Here is a 22,731-nt window from a genome sequence, read left to right as displayed (position 1 = left end):
TTAAATACGCTTGGGGTCATAACTCAAAAAAAGATTGGTCTTTTTGAGTCAATTTGGTCCAAGCAGAGTAGCCTACCCCATTTCAGTAGGCCTTTCCAACCCTAACAATCATATTATCTTCTGTTCTATTTTTACATTGTGTCCTCCATGGGTCAACTCTGGAAATAACTAAAGAATTGCAAAATTAACAAACTAATGTCATAGAGGATGTGTTCTACAAATAACATTGAGATAGATAGATGTCATTTATTCACTTACCTTGGCAGATTGGATTTCACATTGATCTATAGTGATATCGGTTGACAGAGGCTTAAGCATGCACACAAAGAAGAGATCTGACTTCTCAAATATAACATGGTGGGCATGCCTGCAATTAATAAATTTTCAAATGAAAAGAAAATAACTATAGAATTAATTGCAAGTTAGTTTGTTGTTGATTTGTACAGACATTGTGATTATATAGGATACTTCTAGGCTACAATCTAATCATAAAGTCCAATTATGCAACACAAATATAGAAAAGTTCTAACAAGTTCACTGATTGATCTTTTGTTTTAAGCATTGGACCTAAAGTTGCGCAACTTCTGCAGATTACGATCTTCTTACCTGAAAGCAACCACTTCAAGAAATGTTGTCTCTATCTGAAGGGAAGAAATTAAAAGAGAGTGCGATTAGCATTTGTAAAATCATTTTCATAAACAAATAACAAAACATATTTTACAAAAATGTATAAATGGAAGGTAAGGGTTTCTCTTACACCAGTTTCTTCTTTGACTTCTCTCACTGCTCCCATGGATATTTCTTCAGACTGCAAAGAATAATTTAAGTCACTGTTTAACTCAATGAATCCATTTTAATGATGAGGAATACTTTCCTTCTTCATGTAAGGGGAATCAACGTGCTTTTGATAAAAGCAGATGCATCTTGATTGTTCAAATAGAGACATCTAAACGTCTGATCCTAAAATGTCTGCAAGTTTTATATAAAACTGTTATTTATATTTAATCACTTGCAAATTCCTGTGCCATAAGATAATAAACTGACAGTGTTTTCTCAGCACGATTGGTCAAGGACACACTCAGGAGTAAAGATAAAGCTTTAGAACATGAGTATTAAAAACAACATGGGCCAAAAAATTAAAAATTTTAGTTTATTTTTATTGCTTCAACTACATGTAATCGGAAAAGAGAACTTATTGAAGATGAGTACCTTATTGATGAAACCAGTAGGAATTTTCCATATGCCTGAGCATGTCAAAGGGCATTTCTTTTCTTTTACTACAAGTGCCTAATAGTAAAAAAGAAACAAAAATCGAAGGGTTAAGCAAACTCAAATGCTAGTGTAAGCTTAGCAACATGATCGCTGCCATCAAGTACATTATCATAAAAAAAAGAACAGGTCGTAAATAAGTTGCAAAAATACCTCTCTATTTTCATTTACAACAAATGCTCCTACTCCCACTTGATGTGTAGCAGTCAAAGGGAGCATGCAAGGTTCATCAGGAATCCAATAAGTTAACATAACATAGCCTGGCTCTGCATGGTGATAACTAAATCCTTCCTGATATATATTAGAGATATCAAATTAATCACAATCTCATATCAGATAAGAGCAATCTGTGCACAGATCAAACTCATTTTAACCTTGATGATATGAAATATAAATTTTCTCATGACATAGAATGTGTGTAATTAAATGTAAACTCTCATGTAGCACTTGGAATTACTTTTATTTCTTGAAAACTGACTTATGAATAATCCAAAAATAAGTCATTTCTATAAAATTTTCAACAGAAGTCTACTAGATGCTGGAGTTTGACCTCAAGTTGCTTTTACTTACTTTTAATGCAATTGGAACAAGATCAGCTTGTTCTTCTAGTATCTTCATCCAGATTCCTTTCTTTCCCTGTAAATTTCATGCCATCAACAATTTGTGCTAACTGTCAACACCGGCAGGCTGATAAATGAAATGTACAGGAATAGACAACCTTTAGCTTCCAATGAGAAATTGAAGCTTGAAGAATGGATGAAAATGCATTGGCACCGGAAGGCAAGGATTCAGGATCTACTATAACCCCATCATATACATCTTCATAAGCATCCAGTAATTCACTTGTTCTAAAAAGTGATGCCTCTGTTGTGGAAACATTGATCCCTCTCCTTTTGGAGTTATAATCATTTGTGAAAGACAAACGCTCCTTTGACGTGACAGACCTCAGCTTGACATTCGAAATTTCCAAGCATGGGAATTTGTGGCCGAGACCTGTAATATGTAATAGAATACATGCAACAATGTGACATAAGATTTTCATCAAATTGGTTCTGTGAATTCAAATAGAAACTGTATTTGAAGCTGATTGTGTATCAAATTGGGTCAGTGAATTTAAAGAGAGACTGTACTTGAAGCTGATTGCATATCAAATTGGTTCAATGAATTCGGATATAGACTGTACTTGAAGACGATTGTGTGAACTAAAAGCACTACTGTCATGGCATTGGCATTTTAAAAACCATGACATGTTAAAAACAAATTAAAGCTGACAAAATTCAACAAGTACACAGGCAGTGTACACAGGCAGTGATTTTTCCATAAGTAACCAAGCAACATGCTTCATATATTTCATGAAGACCTTGCAGTACATAATTTTCTTCTTTTTCTGCAATATGATCTGAAGGTCTTCTGAGGGACAGAAATCGAAAGAAAAACCTATAAAGTTCAACTACATCTCACAGAATGAAAACAAAAGGTGACTAATTTTTACCACCATGTCACACTACATTGTCAACTGACTAGCAGTGCATAGATGAGTGTTTTTCTGGTAGTTATAGCAAATTAAGAGGAACGTGCATAATATATTTGCTACCAAAGATGATACTACAATATAAAGGAAATATGTTCAATTTAAGTCAATAATGAAGAGTTACATTTAGACGCAATTATCTACAAAGAAAAACAAAAGATTAGCACACTAGTTACCACGCAAGTCAGAAGTAATTACCTACACAAGAAAAAAAGATAAAGCACATTACTTACCAGGAAATTGCTTTATATCTCGAACTATTTGTTGTCGTGATGAGAAGTAACACTTGGAAGTGAAAATCTGGGAATTAATCAAAGCCATCGTATCCTGTGCTTGTTTGCTTTCTAATCACTGAAGAAAAGACCTGAAGAGTTGGCATTTTCTGATGAACTGTTGTCAAATTTATTGCTTTCAGAAAGTTGCGTTCAGCTTTCCAAACAGAAAAAGGATAGCATATATGCCATTGTCCACTACAAGTACTATAACAAGAAACTAGAGATGCTAAAGCTTTTAGAAACCAAGGACCCATCAATCATAATGGTTCTAGTTGGATAAACGGTTCCTATTGTGCACTTAATATTCAAACAGCATGAGTGATCAGAGTCGGCCTCCATTGTCATATGGTGAAAATCAAATCAAACAAGTTGAGGAAGAAGAATAAAATTTAGGGATTCCATTGGAGATAAAGATAATTATCAGACAGACTATAGTTTATTTAAGGAACTGAATATATTATACTGGACGTTAGCCACACAGCAAGCAAATGATTCCATTTTTTTCTGCAAAGGAAAGAATGTTCTTTTCCATAGAATGTCTTCCATCATTCTACATTATCAATCAACTCTCGAAGATACTTTATTTAATGTTCTCCTTCCGGGAATATTGGCAAATCTGCTTGTTTGTCTTGTACCTAGAATTTTTTTAAGGTTGTTTAAGAAATTCGAATAAAAAGTGAAACAAAGTCACCAGATGAAACTCCTGTTAGTTCATATGCATTTCTCAAAATATAAAATTTATGAATTATTTTCTAAAATGTTTATGATATACTATTTACTATGCTCACAAATCACTCTAATGATTACACTGCATGTGTAAAGTAACAACTTTTCTCAATTTCATACAAAAAATCTTATCTGTTTCCACAGTGGTGGATACTCATAGTAGGCATCAATTACATATTGCAAACAACATGGAGAAAAAATTGTCAATATGAGCTAGTGAATTTGATATTCTCCTAGAATAGCAGTATTCAGATATTTTTTAACTTGGGCATTTCACATAGTTCTGAATAAAAAATTGTTCGTGTTTTACTGTCTTAATTTTTCCTCTATTTGCAAAAAAAAATCTGAATAACTCAAGAGATGTTTGATAGGATTCCCAAACCTCAGGTCCTTAATAGTGCATTAAGCAACTTGACTATTGTTCCTCCACACTTTTAAGAACATCCACACATCCTATTCCATTCATCGGAAATCATTATCCACTTGATCTTCCTACTGGGAGTGTTGGTATATGTTCTTTCTTGAAGAATCAAACTAAACTCACTTAAGATGTCCCGTTCTAATGCAAAACAAGCATCACCATACAATTGACTTAACTTGAATTATTTACTACTGCTCTATGGAAACAGAATAATCTCCAAAATTTGCAAGCATAATCCCTTGTAAACTGCATGGAGCTATCCAGACTGTTAATAAGATAATCCCACTCGCTAAGGAACCAATCAACATGCTATCTCAGTACAGAATATGTTATATAAGCAATTCTCTTGATTTTGTGAAAACTTCTAAAAGAACCTCCTCAATATTGCCCACTTATTGATGTTATCATATGCATATTTGAGCTGCTGCCAGCCAATGAGGTAACTGCATCTTTATATATCCTTTGAACATCTTTAGATAAAATTTAAATTATGTTCTCACTGAGAAGTGCTAACTGTATTATTTAATGCTACACTATAATTCCAGTCAGAATACATAGCTTCAGTTAACAATTTGTATTTCACAATTTCACAAATATTATTTCATCAGTTTGATGCCAAAGAAGTGAAAAGTTAGAATTAGTCATTCGCAAAAAAATCGCCTGGAGGATTCCATGAGTCTATTTAGTTTGATGACAAAGAAGCATGTTATATTAAAAAGAAAAAAAGGAAAAAAGAATTGATCTATCATTCATAAAAAGATCACTTGGAGAATGCCATCAATTCATTTACTTATCGCAGACAAAAACGATCAGTGAAAAAAAAACAGTGAAAAACTACTATTATTTACCAAGAAATACATAAAAGAATGATAGAAGGTCAGTCATAATTTCTACTCACTCGAGCTTTTCTCCAAATTTACAGATCTTATTAGGGGCACCAGAAATTCTTGTAACGAGCAATTTAACTCCGGCAAATGTGGTTTGCATATAGTCCCACAAAATAAGAGCTACATGTATGTTGACTATTGATCTTGCACCTGAAATCACTTCTAAGTGGGCTTTAAATTTGGCTCCCTCAGGATACTGCAACCTTGCAACGAGCATTAGAGCGGCTTCAATGCAGGCAGGATTTGCTTGCTCAAGCAGATAGTGCCGGTGAACAGCTACTTATTAAAAGGAAATGCCAGTAAGCCGCACATTAGGAACCAAAATACTCCCTTCCACTCGGCATACCAGGTATGCTTACTCGCTTTTAAACAGTGGATGGAAGACTGTTGATGAAAATTTGAGAAGAATTATTAACCCGAACCTTTTCCAGGTTAATAAGATAAACAAAAGTGATGTTGGGACGACCGAAGAAAGGCGAACATAGGAGGCTTGACAAATCTACTTTTCATTAAGAGTACATTCTGAAACCTCAGCTCAATCTCTTTTTTTTCCCGTGTCTGCATCAGTAATTTTTTTTAGCACTTTTTGGTATTAGAAAAGCACTTGTTAAGAATAAAACGGACAGCTACAGCCTTTGATTTCCAATAAAAAGGCAAAAATTGACGAACAACTCAAATATATTGGAACCGAGATGGCAATTGTTCATGATTTCTGTCACCAGCCAAATTTGACCTGGTAATGCAATGCTCTCGTTAGTGATATCTCAATGATTGCAAAATTTGGCACGAGAAAGGATGCTCCATGCATGGAAGTTAAAAATTCAAGTCACTGGACCCTCTGTCCTGGCTGTGTGGTAAGCCGTGTAGATCTGACCCTCTGCAGATCCAGCAAACAGGGCTGAGGTTTGGAGCTCCATGGCCTCTTGCACTGGCTTTTCTTTTTAATTTACAATATAATGACAGTAGCAACCCTGCTAACATCCTTCTTGGATTCATAATGATCAGTAGAGAATAACTGCCCTATCACCTTGAGCATTATCCATAAGTCTACCACTTACCTTAATCACCTTAAGGGGCTCACAACCCAACCAGCTATTCGACTTTGCCTGCGTGTGCGGACTGCTCTATGGGTTCCATATTCTAACTTTTCAAGTACTGAATATGTTATAGCATCTGGAGTCACCCCCTGTTGCTTCAGAGTAGAATATAGCTCAAATGCTTCTTCCACTTTACCGTATTTTTCAAGACAATCAAGCAAAATGTTGTAGGTAACAATGTTAGGGGAGCATCCCACAGAGAGCATCTCATCAAATAACCTGCAAGCCATCTCCACCTTATTTGATTTACCAAAGCATTCAATTAGAGTACTGTAAGTGATAACATCTGGATTCAGCCCCTTCTCTTGCATCTCCTTAAATCGCATGTGAGCTTCATCCACGTCTCCATTTTTTCCAAGACAGTTTATCAACGAGTTATAAGTGATTACATCAGGTTTACAATCACTACTCTCCATTTCTTCAAAGAGTTCAGTAGCTTTGTCAGTTAAACCAACTTTACCGAAGCTTGATATGAGAATGTTGAAAGTAAATATATCTGGTGGAAGACCATTCTGCTTCATTTGTTCATATAGAGTACTGATATGTGATATTTGCTTCATCTTACCAAGTGCAGAAAAAACCATGTTGTACATAACAGTATCATTAGATATCCCTTTTTCATGAATCTGATTTAGCAGATCTAATGCCTCTGTCATCTTTTCTGCATTACAAAGAGTTTCTAGCATAGAAATATAAGCATCTTTATCTCCATCATGATACCTCCACATTTTACAAAATAAGGTATGGGCTTCACTTGCATGACCTAATTTACTTAACGTCTTCACTAAAAAAGCATATATGGACTTTGTAACATATTTATTTGATATTTCCACAACCTCATGTAATCTATCTAATTTTCCTTCTGCTGCTAAAACATCCAAAATAACACTATATGTAAACTCATTGGGCCGACAATTATTGTCAATCATCTTGGTGAAAAGAAAGAGAGCTTTATCCACCATCTTATTCTTCGCAAGTGCCTCAATCGTAGTGTTATAAGCAATCAAGTTCAGACTGTGACCTTTTCTTATCATCTCCTCCAAGAAAGAGAGGACTTCATCTTTTTTCCCTGTTTTTCCTGCCATTCTGATTAGAATTGTGTATGTATATGCATCTGGTTCACAAAATTTGCGTCTCATATCTGCAACAACCTTGTAAGCTTCATCAACCTGTCGAAGACATAATCAGCTACCACAATATTTTAGTGGGAAAAATAGAAGAAAATGTTCATATGTTTATGAAAAAAATGACCATAATGCTCTCCGGCTGAGAACAATAACACCATAAATTGCAAAGATTACCTCAACCACATTACAATCTTGTGATTTTATAAATTAACAAGCATAATATCATGTACTTCTACAAGTAATGATACACGAGAGACACACATCTATTACTATAATTTAAGAAAAGATGGACTTTTGGTCACAATTTTGATTCTACCCCTTTGTGAGTCACAAATTCAAAAAATTCAAGAGATGACCTTAAAATTTACATTACTCCAAAATTAAATAGAGGGGCAATCTTAGGGGAAAAACTAATTCCCAATCACACCACTCCCATACGCAGTGTTTTCAAAGGCATGCGCCTCACTGCACCTCATGCGCCTTGCAATATGGGGCTGTGGCGAAGCGCCCACATTTGATGCAACAACACCTTTTACGCCTCACGTACATCCTTACTTTGTGCAGGGTGCATGTAATACATATCCTCATATAGTTTTGTTTGTTAACGTTTCAATCGAGTCTTTATACTTGATAATCCATATCCCAAAAAGCAAAATAAATCCATTAGGCCTTTTTAAGTCTTTATACTTGATAATCCATATCCCAAAAAGCAAAATAAATCCATTAGGCCTTTTTAGTAGCCTTCAATTGAGGACCATTACTATCCATTAGGCCTTTTTAGTAGCCTTCAATTGAGGACCATTACTAATCCTTTGCTTGGATATTAGTCTTGAATCTTGATTTAATATTTGATTTGAAAATTTATGAATTTTGTTATTATGTTGGGTGTTAGCATTAGAAATTAAGGCATTATATTATGATTTTGTAGTACTATATTATTTATCCTGACATATTTTTCATGTAAATTCTAAAACATGTTCTTTCGCGCTTGATTATATATATTGAGAAATTATGTGTGGTGGGCACCTCGCATCACTCGGGCGCGTGCATCGTGTTGCGCCTTGCGCATGTGCACGTAAAAGATGTTTTGCGTCCCACATTGCGCCTCGCGCATTGACAACACTGCTCATACGTTCAAGTCTCAATTGAAAACCAAAAAACCGACTTTCCGCCTGGTCTATTTTCTTAACAACGTGTACACCCTTGGAATGTCCTCACTACTCAAATAAGCTCTCTCTTTCTATTACTTTCCTTACAAACCCAAAATCCTCTACAAACAAAAACACTCTGATTTCAATTTCTTCAAGTTGACCTCCTCTAAACGTGTTCCCTCATTATGCTTTTTTTCCCTTGACTTAACCACCTGCAATTAAAAATTTTTGTGACAATATCTCTAAGAAATCACGAGTTCATTGTTTCTTAGGAGTCAAGTTGAGAATCATGAGATAGAGACCCGCCTCTCCAAGCTCCTATGGAAAGCGTTCGGCATTGTTCTACTTTAGTCTCACAGTATAGGTAATAAATGCACCTTTTATTTTTTTAAAGAACATTCCTTGAGTTATGCACACAAATGAAGTACTATACAGATGTTTTATTATACACCAGTGAACAATTTTCGCATAATAAGAATTCTATTGATTTAGTTTGTATTAAAATGATTGAAGAGTTTATAGTAAATGTTATTATGACATGCAAGCATCGCATGCAACAAAATACTAGTTAATAATTAAGTAGACCAGGGAAATAACTCATAGAAGACCTTGTACGTGGAAATATAGCATTGTACTTCTCACACCTGAAAAAAGAGTAGCATGGAAAACCCATACGCGTAGTTTCATGGAGTGGCAATTGTTTTTGTTTTTTATTTTTATTTTTCTTTTTTGTGGAGGGTGGAAAGGCATAGTTTTGAACATTGGACATCCAGAGTTTGCGCAGACTAGAAGGTGCATCCAAAATGTTTTAATTGACGTTTGTTCTTAGATTCTTTTCACATCTTTAGATTTAGAAAATTTACACGTTTGCTTTAGAGTCCCGTGTGAATACATTTCTAGTTCATCATAACACATGAATGACTAAATTGATATCTCTAAGGGATCATCCAACTGCAAACTAAAAATTGAGAACCTTAATAGGGGCTTGATCAGGCATCTGGAAGACTGCAACAAGCCCCCACCCCCCACACCACCCCGGCCCAAAAAAAACACCACAAAGAAAAACAGAAAATAATTTTTCTTCACTAAGAACTCTATCTAAGAACTCAAGCTCCCAAAGAATCCTTCACTAAGAACTCAAGCTCCCAAAGAATCTATCTGTAGAATGGACAGGAAAGAAGAGGTTAGGCTTATCACAGTGATACAAGTATACACCCCAGTGTTCCACAAGGCATTTCTTGGGAAATCCTGCTTGAGGACCTCAAGAAGGATCAGATAAGAGAGTCGTTTAGCTCTTTCACAAAAATAATTGTGCTGCCCAAATGATCAGTTCTTCCGTTTTCCACACTCCATGGGCCTTATAAGGAGCATTACAACTGAAACTCAGTTTTAGTTTGGATATTTTTGTTGGATAAGAATATTAGCTAAAATGTCTTTGGCTAAATGGCACTTAAATACCTGATTGTTTCACCACCTTTATACTTAAATACCCTAAGTTGTAAAAATAGCTCTTTAATACCCTAAGTTGTAATAAATTAACACATTAGTACCTTTTGTTAGTTGTCATGGGAATATTCGTAGAAATATGCCCTGACAACTAATAAAATGTGTTAAAGTACTACTTTCTTACAACTTAGGGTATTAAAGTGCTACTTTCTAACAAATTAGGATATTAAAGTGCTATTATTTACAACTTAGAATATTTAAGTGTAAAGGTTGTGAAACAATAAGGTATTTAAGTGCTAGTTTTTTACAACTTAAAATATTAAAGTGCTATTTTTTTCAAAACTTAAGGTAACTTAAGGTATCAAACAAAGTGCTTCTTTTTACAACTTGGGGCATTTAAATGTAATAGTGGAAGAACAATAAGGTATTTAAGTGCCATTTAGCCAATCTCTTCTCCATTGGAACATTTTCATAAGGTTTGGAAAAGATGACAATCTGCTCATGTTATCACCTCCTGAATTATTTTCTTAAATATATTGAAGCATTCTGTGGCAAAGGAGAGAGATTGGGGAAACAAAGGAGGATAGGTCAGGAAGCAAGGGTAGAACCACAAAACCTTATGCTTGACCTGTTGCAAGAATGTTTGGACTAGAGTGGAAACTTTTTGGGCTAACAAAACATTCCAACAGAAACAATGAACGTCAGGTGTAGTCGTGGAGTCAGTCCATTCAGATGGGAACTACTTATCAACATTATTCTAATTAAGATATATATGCAATAAGTTTACTCTGAATAAAAGAAAATACTAAGATATAACTACTACATGAGAAATCCTGAAAATTTACCAGCACTTTGAACAGGATTAAGAAAAATTAGGAATTCAGAGACAGGTTGTCGCTTGGTCCAGTCAAAAGGTCAATTTTAAATTTAAATGGTTGCTAGATTATCATACTGGACGGAGAACAATTGACGGGAACGACAACACGCATTTAGAAAACAAAACAATTAATTGTTTCAGATTCAAAACAAGTGAACTGTTCGTTAAGGTCAAGTTTCTACCAGTATACTGGCAATTCAAAGATCCACTTGTCTATAAAGATGTGCGAAATTCAATACCCATACTGGTGCATCTTGTTTATCTGATTGCGACTAACTATAATGAGGAGCATAACACCCACCGCATACAGCGAAGGTTTCAACTAAGATCAAGCTCTCTCTCTTTTCACACTTTTACCTACTTACTCACCGCCGTAATGATTAAATCAAAAAGCACCATTTCAACGCATTTTGAGGGCAAATGCAATGACCAAAATAAAGCCACACCTTGTTAGCTTTCGACAAGGCGTCGAGCAACATATTGTAAGCAAATATATCCAACATGTAGCCTCTCCTCCTCATCTCCTCATAAACCCTAACCGCCTTCTCCACGTCCCTGCACCTCAAATAAGCCTGCAACAAGCACTTGTAGGTATACCCATTAAACCTCAGCCCCCACTTCCTCTTCAACTCCAAGCACCTCTCGACCTCCCCCGCCCCCACAATCCCGATCAATATATTCAGCGTCGAGACGTTCCCCCTAACCCCGTCCCTCTCCATCTCCTCCACGATCTTCATAATATGATCAGAATCCACCCGGTTCGATTTCGACAGGATCGAGAGGAGACGGTTGTAAGTGAAGCAGTCGTGCTTGAACCCGGGCAGGGATCTGCAGAAGTGGAAGAAGGTGAGGGCTTGGTGAGGGGAGGTTAGGGTTTTGAGGATCTCGGAGGATTCGGAGGGGGTGAGGGTCAGGGTTAGGGTTTGGAGGTAGTCGGAGAGGTCGAGGAGGGGGTCGGGGGAGGAGGGGGAGCGGAGGATGGAAGAAAAGAAAAAGAAAGAAAATAAAAACGCCTGGTTTATGACTAGTTTTGGACCACTGATCAACTGCTGCTCTCTCACACCAACTCTTTTAACGTTTTCCTTTTTCAGCGAATATTTTTGAATATTATTGAGCGAAGAATTTTTCAAAACAGACCTGCTTCAACTTTTTTTTCTTAAAACCGACCTTTTTTTTTATTTATCAAAACCGACCCGATTTTGTAATTAGCAGCTTAATCACCATCCTAAACAGTCGGGGTTGGCAACCCCGACTATTTAGGACATTAATTTTTAGGGTTTAAGGCTTCTAATTAGGGTTTAACACCTTCCTAAATAGTCGGGGTTGCCAACCCCGACTGTTTAGGATGGTGATTAAGCTGCTAATTACAAAATCGGGTCGGTTTTGATAAAAAAAAAAAACGGGTCGGTTTTAAGAAAAAAAAGTTGAAGCGGGTCTGTTTTGAAAAATTCTTCTTACTTGTATCTATAAGCCCAATTCTCTTTTTGTATTTATATTTAAACTCAATCTTTAAAATACAATACTTTCATACGTGGACCCCCCTAAATATTTTTCTTAAATTCCCATTATAGCCTTCATTAAGTGGGGCCCCTTTTCAAAAAAATAAAAGAAAATGGAGAGAGAGAAACGCGGGAGAGGATGACAAACCGGTAGGAATATCGACCCCCCTCTCCCTCTCCCTCCCTGTCTTCTCTCTCTCCCCCCCTCCTCATCTTCCTTTCTCTCACTCCATTAATAGATTCTTACACTCCCTTATAACCCATCAATTAATCCTTACCAACTTTCTTAGCATTTGAAGGTACAATTTTTTAATTTTCTCAACTACTTAGTTTATAGCATTAATTTATCATTTTATGCATGACAATTATTTGATGTTGTTAGTTAAATGACTTCATAATTTTTTTTAAATTTTCTATTTTTGATAAAATGTTAGTTAAATGAGGTATTGTAATTAATCACCCATTAATTTCATATTATTATTTCACACTAATTTCTCAATATTATTTATGAATTCATAAAAATAGTTAAATTTGTTATTAGTTAAATTTGTTATAATTGATGAAATTTCAGTTGAATTTGATATTAAGATAGAATGATAACCTGTAAGGATAGCATAAAATATAAGAATTGTAAGTATGGCACGTAACCTGTAAGTATGGCATGTTAACATGTAAGTATAGCACGTTAAACTGTAAGTATAACACGTTAAACTGTAGCAGTATTTTAGTTGTATTGATTTTTTGTGTCTATCTTTGATGAAATTTTTCCTAAATTTGTTTATTTTTGGTAACAAATATAGATGGATGAAGAATTATATTGTGCAATGACGGATTTTAGAGGAAACAATCACTTCTTAAAATTAAATATCAACGGGAGTTACAAAGATTTGGCGGTTGTAGTGCAAAGCGTAATTGCTTGTAGTGCAAACACGATACAGTTGAATTACAAAGTACCCCACACACAAGAAATTTATGTACGTGTATGTGATGATAATGATGTCTCAATAATGGTCAATGTACATCGAAGTTGCAAGGGGAATATAGTTGTCATGAACATTGAGATGAATCGAGAAATATTATTTGGGATACAAGTTAATAATGTCCATATAAGGTAATTTGCACTTTTGATATACTTTTATACTTTTAACATTATCACTTTCTTAACTCTTGTACATTTTTCTATGTAGTAATCTGTATATCCCCTCTAGTGACGAACATGTTTCTCATTCACAAAATCCATCGTCTTCACAAAATATGTCTTGGGAAGTTAGGAGTTCTAGTATGATTCCTATTGCATGGCACAATGCTATTAGAAGTGTTGGTCAAAAATTTGATGATGTTGAGCATTGTCAGCGGAGTTTAAGTAATTACTCTATTGCACGATGATTTAACTTTGAATTTGTAAAAAATGAATGCAAAAGAGTGACAGCAAAATGCAAGGCCGCAAAGTGCGAATGGATGGTTCATTGCACCCATCGTAGAGATAGTGATCGATTCTATGTGAAAAAAAATCTGTAGTTCTCATAGTTGCTTGGGAGGAGGCATAGGAAAAGAAGGATATCACCAGGCATTTCGTAAGTGAAATGCTAATCATCTCAAGATCATATTGAAGGAACAACTCACTTATCGCCCAATTGATTTCCAGAAGAAGTTTAAAATGGAATTTGGTTTGGACATCCCTTATCATAGAATTTGGTGGGGGAAAAGAGCTAGCTCAACGTGAATTGTATAGTGATACTAAATTTTCATATGACTAACTCCGATGGTATAAGGATAAAGTTATAGAAACTAATCCGGGATCAATTGTTCACTTAGAGCATGAAGACGGAAGATTTACACGAGTATTTGTGTCTTATTATGCTTGTTAGAAGGGGTTTATGGAGGGATGTAGGTCAATGCTGTTCTTGGATGGTACACATCTTTTTGATAGGTATGGTAGAATTCAATCTAATCAAAACTTGCATTAATGTACCACTTCATAGTAAAATATTATACTTTGATTCATGATTGTTCTTTTCTTTTATAGGTATAAAGAAATCTTACTTGCCGCAACTGCTCTAAATAGAGATGGAGGTATGTTTCATGTAGCAATTTGCATATGCGGGATGGAGAATGAGTAATTAGGAATGGTTTTTGGAATGCATTCGAGACATTCTCTTCAATGATGAAGATCCATATACTCCAGATGATGAATTGGTGTTAATCTCCGATAGGAACAAATGACTTTAAAATTCCGTGAAGAAATGATTTCCATTGTCACATCACTCTTATTGTATTCGTCATCTTTTGGCTAATTTTAAGAATAACTTATCGAAAAAAGGTATTACACTACCTTTACGAGATGAATGTGTGCAAATTATAAAGAGGGCCGCTTATGCATACACTTCTCGTTCCTATAACAATGAATGCAACGTGCTACGGAACAAATCAGAGATCGCCTATAATGAAATATTGAGGACGAGTCTAAAAAATTAGGCTAATTGTTATTTCCCTGGGAAGAGGTTAAAATTTAAATTTATACAAAATTTTAAATACAAATCTTCGAGATATATGTTCCTGATATACTTACTATTTATTGACACACATGTGATACAAACATCAAACGTAACGGAGTCATTCAATTCTTGGATCAAAGAAGCTCGTTATTTGTCAATTACATAAATAATTGATAATATTCACAAGAAAATGACGAGGATGAGTTTTGAAAGGCGGGAGGCATCCCACAAGTAGACCACAATATTTGTTCATATTGTGAAAGAGTACCTTATTCATATCAATGAGCAATCACATTGTCTTTCTGCAATTCCTTCTACTACAGCAAGGTATAAGGTGTATGATTTTCCCACCGTTGAAGTAGATTTGAATGAATGCACATGTGCTTGTCGTGAATGGCAAGTTGTCGGGCTACCTTGCAAACATACGACAACGGTTATTTGACAGAATAACGACACCTTTTACTCTTATATTTCCCACTATTTTAGTGTGTGGATATACCGCAAATGCTACTCCTTTGGATATACCCAATTCCTGATGATCACAAGCCATATATAGATGATGATATATAGTGATTCAGCCACCGACAACATCAATTCTTCGTGGAAGACCAAGGACAAAGCGTATTCCTTCAGGATTGAATCCGAACAAAGAGTTAAAATATAGTAGATGTCAATAATATGGTCATAACCATAGAACATGTAGACAACCTATTGCAGACTAGATATATTCTATGCTATACTTTTGGATGTAAGATGAGCAAAAAATTTGGATGTAAGACATGCTATAACTTTGGACAAAAGACATGCTATACTTTTGGATGTAAGACGAGCTACAATTTTGGATGTAGGATATGTGTTTGTTATCGTGCTATACTTACAGGTTAACATGCTATACTTACAGTTTAATATGCTATACTTACTGAATAATATGCTATACTTACAGTATAACATGTTATACTTACAAAATAACGTGCTAAACTTACTGAATAATGTGCTATACTTACTGAATAACGTGATATACTTACTAAATAACGTGTTATACTTACAATATAATATGCTATACTTACAGAATAACTTGTTATACTTACAAGATAATGTGCTATACTTACTGAATAACGTGTTATACTTACTGAATAACGTGTTATACTTATAGGATAACGTGCTATACTTACGGAATAACGTGCTATACTTACCTTATAACGTGCTATACTTACATGATAACATACTATACTTACTGAATAACGTGCTATACTTACAAGTTAACGTGTTATACTTACAGTTAACGTGCTATACTTACTAGATAACATGCTATACTTATTGAATAACGTGCTATACTTATAGGTTAACGTGTTATACTTTCTGAATAACATGCTATACTTACTGAATAACGTGCTATATTTACAAGTTAACATACTATACTTACTGAATAACGTACTATACTTACAGTATAACATGTTATACTTATATGATAACATGTACTTATATGATAACGTAATATACTTACTGAATAACATGCTATACTTACTGAATAGCATGTTAATACTTACAGTATAATGTATTATACTTACAGGTTAACTGTGACGCCCCTGGGTTCACACAAGGCTGCAGTCCAAGGTGAAACCAGAGATATCAAACCTGCCATACACTCACACTGTGTATAAACATGTTTCACCAATCATAGCAATATCCTCTAGTAGAACCAAATAGAAGTGCAGATACAAAACAGGTAAAAAAAGGAGAATAAATGTAATAGACATGATATAAAAGAGATATCTCATAAATAAAAAGAATCATGTCTCAACTATAATACATCTGATATATGAATAATAAAAATGTCTTAACATGAATCAACTAAAAATCGTACTAAGGCACACTGTCTTTACAATATGAATATGAAACTCTAATGTCTGAATGAAACTCAAAACTACAGTGGAGTCTCTACAAGTAAAAATATGCGACGACGACTATGCCAGAACTCTGTCACCCTGAGGCTCTCCAAAACTCCGAACTACCTAGATGGAGTGAATGCTCTATCTATTAAGTATAGTCTATCTAGATTCATTTTTTCTGTATCTAAATGGGATTAACATTTAAAAACCTACAACACGAGACGTAGTACGTCGAGCGAAATAATCCAAACAAGAAAACCCTCATATATATACCATATGTCTCAAATTGTAGATATCTAAATATTAATACCGAACTAAGAAAAGATAATCTAATAAAATCAACAATTAAAAATCCATAACACAAGACTGGTACATCGAGCGAAATAATCCAAACAAGGAAACCCTTATATATATGACATATGTCTCAAGTTGTGAATCTCTAATCATTGATTCCAACTAAGAAATAAAGAAGGCAGTAAAAGAATTAAGACATCAACACATCATATTTATAATATTTTCCACTATCACTGGGAAGATAGAATAAAATACCAACACATAATTTTGTATACTTTTAAAAGCAACGTATCTCGATCATATAGCTCAGTGGTAGGTCATATTCATAATCTATATCTGTCACACTTAGGCTATCAAGTAATTGTCTTAGTGCAACGGACTACCCTGTAGGTATCCTGAACTGTGTATATGGCTCATTAGTCTCATCGCGATCTCAGTGCTAACATAAGTGCGGGACGGACAAATAGACATCCTATGGCTCACAAGCCTCATCGCACCCTAGTGCGGGACGGACGGTTAGATCAAGCCTCCTAAAATCCGACTTAATGGCCTGTACATGTGGAATATTGACGCACTACCTCATGTAGTACTGAACTGAGCTCATCAACGATATCCACCTCATATAAATCTTTATATATTTGGTATGTCGATGCGCTATCCCATATAGTACTGAACTGTGCTCATCAATGATATTCATCTCATGTATAAACCGTGTATATCTGGTATGTCGACGTACTATCCTATATAGTACTGAGCTGTGCTCATCAACGACATCCAACATGTATATGAACGATATCTAATTCAAATATGATCAAATCAAAATTTATCACAATCCCCTTAGAATTCTTAAATGTGTAACACAATATATTCATGACTATATGTTTAACATCAAGCGGCTCAAAACTTCGCGAACGCATCTAAAAATGGCGCAACACAGCTCCACAAAATGAGCAGGAAAAATAGACGGGACTTCTATTAGTAAAATGAGCATATCTTTCTCTAGAAACACTATTTTTATAAATGGTTTTCTGTTTTAAAAACTAGATTCACACATCTTTTAAATGACATAAAGTTGGTCTAGTTTGGTGTTTATTTGTTATCCTAAATCTCTAGTTAAACATTATATATGTGTAGCAGTTTTTTTGCAGGACATATTATTAGTAAACATAACATATCTTTCTCTATACAATTTTTTTTAAGAAAGGTTTTCTGTTGTAGAAACGAAATACATATATCTTTAATTTGGAACTAGTTTGGTTAAATTTAGAATTTGTTTGTTATCTTAAAATATCAGTTAAAGATTATATAAGTGCTGCAGTTTTCTGCAGAAAATATATATTTAGTACATCACTTAAATTTCTCATATATAAATAAAATTATGAATAACCCTAATGATCATGATCATGATATTATCATAAACAGTAAGAAAAGATTACTAATCTAGCATTGATTTAAGATTTACTATCAAAAATCTGACTTTTAACACATCAGGTTAAAATTAAAGCATGAAAACACATATTCAACATCATATTAATCATCTACACTAGTTATTTAACTATGGGGATGAGTTTGGATGAAGATAATATTGCCTCAAATATCGTTCTAAGCCTCTGAGATAAACAGTAAGCCATCTACAAGCATAAACAACCCGTTCTCCCTTGTCACACGTGGAAGATCTCGCCCTAGTGTCGGTATTATGCTCCACAAAGCTCTCAAAATTCATAAAAAAATATCTAGAGTTTTTGAGGGGAGAGGATGGCTACTAGGATTCATAGATATAATAAAAGAGAGAAATTTTTTTTAAAAAAATACATGTATTTATAGAGGCAAACCCGAAACAAACATGTTTGACCCGAACCAGGAAACCTAGTCTGACTAGGAAAACAACCATCGGTATTTTGGCCATAACTTTCACGTGTGACATCAGAATGAGGTTATATAAGATTTGTTGGAAATCTCTTGAAGAGACCTACAACTTAGGTCTTTTAAGTTTTTCTATATTCCAACTGTTTCAGTATGTAAAATACATATACTTTTAACTAGTCGTTTTTCCCAGATTTAGGCCCGTGCACATGTGCATGATATCACTTCTATATTCACATATATACATTAGATTGATCTCAAATCAATTCCTAGCATACTCAAATATTAATAAATATTATTTTTTTCATAATACAACACATTTATGATTTATTACAAAATATTTAAATTTTAGGGTTTTACATTAACGTATTATACTTACTGAATAACGTGTTATACTTACTGAATAACGTGCTATACTTACTAAATAATATACTGTACTTATAGGTTAACGTACTATACTTACTGAATAACATGCTATACTTACAGTATAACGTATTATACTTACAGTATAATGTGTTATACTTACAAGATAACGTGCTATACTTACTGAATAACGTGATATACTTACAGGTTAATGTGCTATACTTATATGATAACGTGCTATACTTACAGGATAACATGCTATACTTCATGAATAACATGCTATACTTACCTTATAACGTGCTATACTTACATGATAACGTGCTATACTTACCTTATAACGTGCTATACTTACTGAATAACGTGCTATACTTACTGAATAACGTATTATACTTATAGTATAACATGCTATACTTACAGGATAACGTGTTATACTTATAGGATAACGTACTATACTTATAGGATAGCGTGCTATACTTACAATATAACGTGCTATACTTACATGTTAACGTGCTATACTTACTAAATAGCGTGCTATACTTATATGTTAACATGCTATACTTACAATATAACGTGCTATACTTACAGGATAACGTTCATACAAATATATCTATCTATCATCAAATCTACCATAGAAGCCACATAACAATAATAATATAACCGAAGAATGCAATTGATAAAGTATATACAACGTTCATACAAACATATATTTTATAATGACAAACAAACTATATACAACTTGCATGACAAGATATAGTCCAACAGCAGTCCCATAGGTTTCGTAATGACAAACATATGTTCATACTGTCAAACATACATTATACAAATATTTTACAAATCAATTTCCAAATATATGTTTACACTTGGTTAACTATTGATATCACATTTGGCATCTAGCATCCAAGGAATTTGTCTTGAGGATCACGTTTGTCTCCTAAAATCAAAATATAACCGGATCAAAAGAATAATAGAGCAATAGACTGAATATAAGCAGTTCAATGAACTTTTTACTTATAAAAAATATACCTTCAAATACAAATAGAGCAACGATATGAGCTCTATGTCTTGCACAATCCTTTTGGTCAATTAAAATTAGTTGATCGGAAACGAGGCTAAACATGTACGCCATCAAGATTACCCCGCAATCCAAGCTACTGCAAGTTCAAATGTTTGCAATATCAATATAACACTCTTGGCTCGTAATTATATAGTTTCTATGTGTTAGCACATACGAAAGAACAACAAATGAATAAGTCAAATACACTAACCCACGTTGTTGAGGTACGCCAACACTTTCTACCTCTTGACAAGAAGTAATGTCCAAATTCTAAGCATCGGGAATGGTAGAAATAAGCTTCACTCTAAAATCACTAGCATCGGACATATATCCGTGTAGAGAAGAATAATGATAAAATCTTCTATCCTTAATAGAGAATACCAACATATGCCAATAAAATGAAGTTAGGAGTGGGAAAATAATCTTATCAAGTTTATGGAATCGAGTAGTCGTTATTGGCTTAAACATTCGATCCACACTCGACGGGTTATTTTCATTGATGCATCTCTAAAAAAACAAAGAAAGTTAAGATTAAGTATTTAATATACCTTATGAATAATACTTATAATCTCGGATTGGATTTCTACTTACAGTTACTCATGGACTACATATGTGTATGTCCTTTGCATAGTTTGGACGCGTCTCAATCAACCTATTTAGAAGCACAACATAGGAGGTTATAACCTGAAATGTAGATAATATAATTGTAAATGTTAGTGTTATATACTACATGTGCATTGTGTGAATAATTACTCTGGGAGTCCCCTGTTATTCATCTTAACTACTAATAGTTGACAAAGTATCCATTTCCAACTTAAGAAATAAAAAATATGGACAACTGCTTTGTTTTAGTTCCAGTTTCCTGACAATGTTTTCCAAATTAGTTTATTCAATTCCAAGCACTCTATCAGATTCTAACTTCAACATAGTGTTTTTGTGTCTGTGGTATCTTTACCGTTGATCACATATAAAAAGTGAAGAATTCGGATGTGACACTCAAATTTATGTTAGTGTTATATATTACACGTGCATTGTGTGAAGCATGAAAAGTACGGATACTTACGTCGTAACTAATTGCCTCCTCTTTAAGCAATTCCAATAAATCCTTGCGTGTTATCAACGCATCTCTAGATGACCACACTAATGTCTCACTACATATGAAACAAATTTATAACATGTATTAATGAAAAAACTTAGTACATATTGAAAAGTTAATCATTCAAAATACACTTACGTGGCCTTATTCTTCTCCTTCCAAAAATTATCTAGCAGTTCTCTCTCGTCATCCCTTACTTCCTTCCTTCCCAATTAATTTGGTACTCCTTTTCTATTAAAAAGCAGAACAAAGGGAGAACATATTGATGGTCCAACATGCTGAGATCTCGAGAGAACTATTCTTTTGATGGAAGGAGTTTTACTCATGCCTTCAATCAACCCAACATCGCGCGGGCCTAGAACAAAGGTGTCGTCATCCACTTCCATTGAATTCAGGCCCACTTGATCATTACCACCATCCCCACCACCATCTTTACCTATATTCAATCTATCTACATCTTCACCAACCTCCGCATCCCCGCCGACATCCTCATCCATATCTCCACCATTCACACTATTCCCCTTATCAACTCCCATCTCATCCTCCCCATTCCCCTCATCACCCCCTCCTCATCCTCCTCGTTGACCTCATTATTTCCCTCTTTATCCTCCCCATTCCCCTCATCACCCCCCTCCTCGTTCCCCTCATCCTCATCAGCGCCATCACTATCATCCCCATCATCACTGTCCTCCTCATCTCCTCCACCACTATAGACATCATTTTCCTCACCAAATTTGTCCCTCCTTATCTTTAAGAGAAGGTCTAATTCCACTTTTTTTTTCAAGTATGAGCTAATCCAACTCAGCTTTGGTGATTACCTACACATAAATAACCCAAGTAAAGTTCAATTCAGGGAAGAACATCAAATAAAAATTATTTTATAAAAGCATTGGGAGCAATTAACTAACATGGAATAAAATATATATATATATACCTATCTCTCTCTCTCTTTCTCTCTCTCTCTTCAATATTGTAGGAACAGTGGATGTAGTTGCAGCTTTTCTCTTTTCAAATTTATGAGCCCTCGACTCGATAACATGCTTTCTAAAAGTATACGGGTCTCTAATTAAATCTTGAACTGCACTCCTTCACAAAGATCCCTGACCCTTGTAGAAGCTAAGGATGGGTGGTAGGGATTCTGCTCTTACATGAAGGCTTAATTTTTCCACAAGTTCATAAAACCAAATCTGTGAGAAAATAAAAATTTTAGCTCAACAATAAACATGACAAAATGATATACATATATGAAATTCATAATGACATAAAAATGTAGTAAAAGTTAACTTACCACCAAAACCGAGGCAACCCCCCCTATATAACCACCTCTAGATCGATTTCCCTCAAACCTCTTAGTGATGGTTTTCTTAGCCT

General features: G+C 34.6%; 2 protein-coding genes across 2 annotated transcripts; both read right to left on the bottom strand.

Moving 5' to 3' along the window:
* Positions 1-6: 6 nt before the first annotated feature.
* Positions 7-5,255, bottom strand: LOC109827654 (nudix hydrolase 8-like). Its single transcript, XM_020394664.1, has 9 exons — positions 5,121-5,255; positions 3,034-3,190; positions 1,988-2,262; positions 1,840-1,905; positions 1,423-1,560; positions 1,210-1,287; positions 758-808; positions 607-641; positions 7-367 (listed from the first exon to the last, which is right to left on the bottom strand). Exons 2-9 carry the CDS (start codon positions 3,119-3,121, stop codon positions 247-249), a joined length of 852 nt encoding a protein of 283 aa, XP_020250253.1. The 5' UTR covers positions 3,122-3,190; positions 5,121-5,255; the 3' UTR covers positions 7-246.
* LOC109827655 (pentatricopeptide repeat-containing protein At1g51965, mitochondrial) lies at positions 5,036-21,857 on the bottom strand. Its single transcript, XM_020394665.1, has 3 exons — positions 21,636-21,857; positions 11,254-11,889; positions 5,036-7,375 (listed from the first exon to the last, which is right to left on the bottom strand). Exons 1-3 carry the CDS (start codon positions 21,855-21,857, stop codon positions 6,173-6,175), a joined length of 2,061 nt encoding a protein of 686 aa, XP_020250254.1. The 3' UTR covers positions 5,036-6,172.
* Positions 21,858-22,731: the final 874 nt, after the last annotated feature.

Source organism: Asparagus officinalis, unplaced genomic scaffold (genome assembly GCF_001876935.1).
Source record: "Asparagus officinalis unplaced genomic scaffold, Aspof.V1 AsparagusV1_Un340, whole genome shotgun sequence".
Classification (NCBI taxonomy): Eukaryota; Viridiplantae; Streptophyta; class Magnoliopsida; order Asparagales; family Asparagaceae; genus Asparagus; species Asparagus officinalis.
The sequence above is the reverse complement of the archived record's forward strand: the minus strand, read 5'-3'. Positions and strand labels throughout refer to the sequence as shown.

Bases quoted from the DNA above. Each gene is read 5' to 3' on its own strand.
- LOC109827655 (XM_020394665.1), bottom strand. From the start codon at position 21,857: ATGGATGAGGATGTCGGCGGGGATGCGGAGGTTGGTGAAGATGTAGAT. The intron at 11,890-21,635 runs GTTGGACCATCA...TCGCTGAAAAAG, and splicing joins TTCTCTCGAGATCTCAGCAT to GAAAACGTTAAAAGAGTTGG. The intron at 7,376-11,253 runs GTGTGGCTTTAT...TGTCTTCGACAG, and splicing joins CCTTGTCGAAAGCTAACAAG to GTTGATGAAGCTTACAAGGT.
- LOC109827654 (XM_020394664.1), bottom strand. From the start codon at position 3,121: ATGGCTTTGATTAATTCCCAGATTTTCACTTCCAAGTGTTACTTCTCA. The intron at 1,906-1,987 runs GTTGTCTATTCC...TGAAATTTACAG, and splicing joins TTTCTCATTGGAAGCTAAAG to GGAAAGAAAGGAATCTGGAT. The intron at 368-606 runs GTAAGAAGATCG...TATTAATTGCAG, and splicing joins CTTGAAGTGGTTGCTTTCAG to GCATGCCCACCATGTTATAT.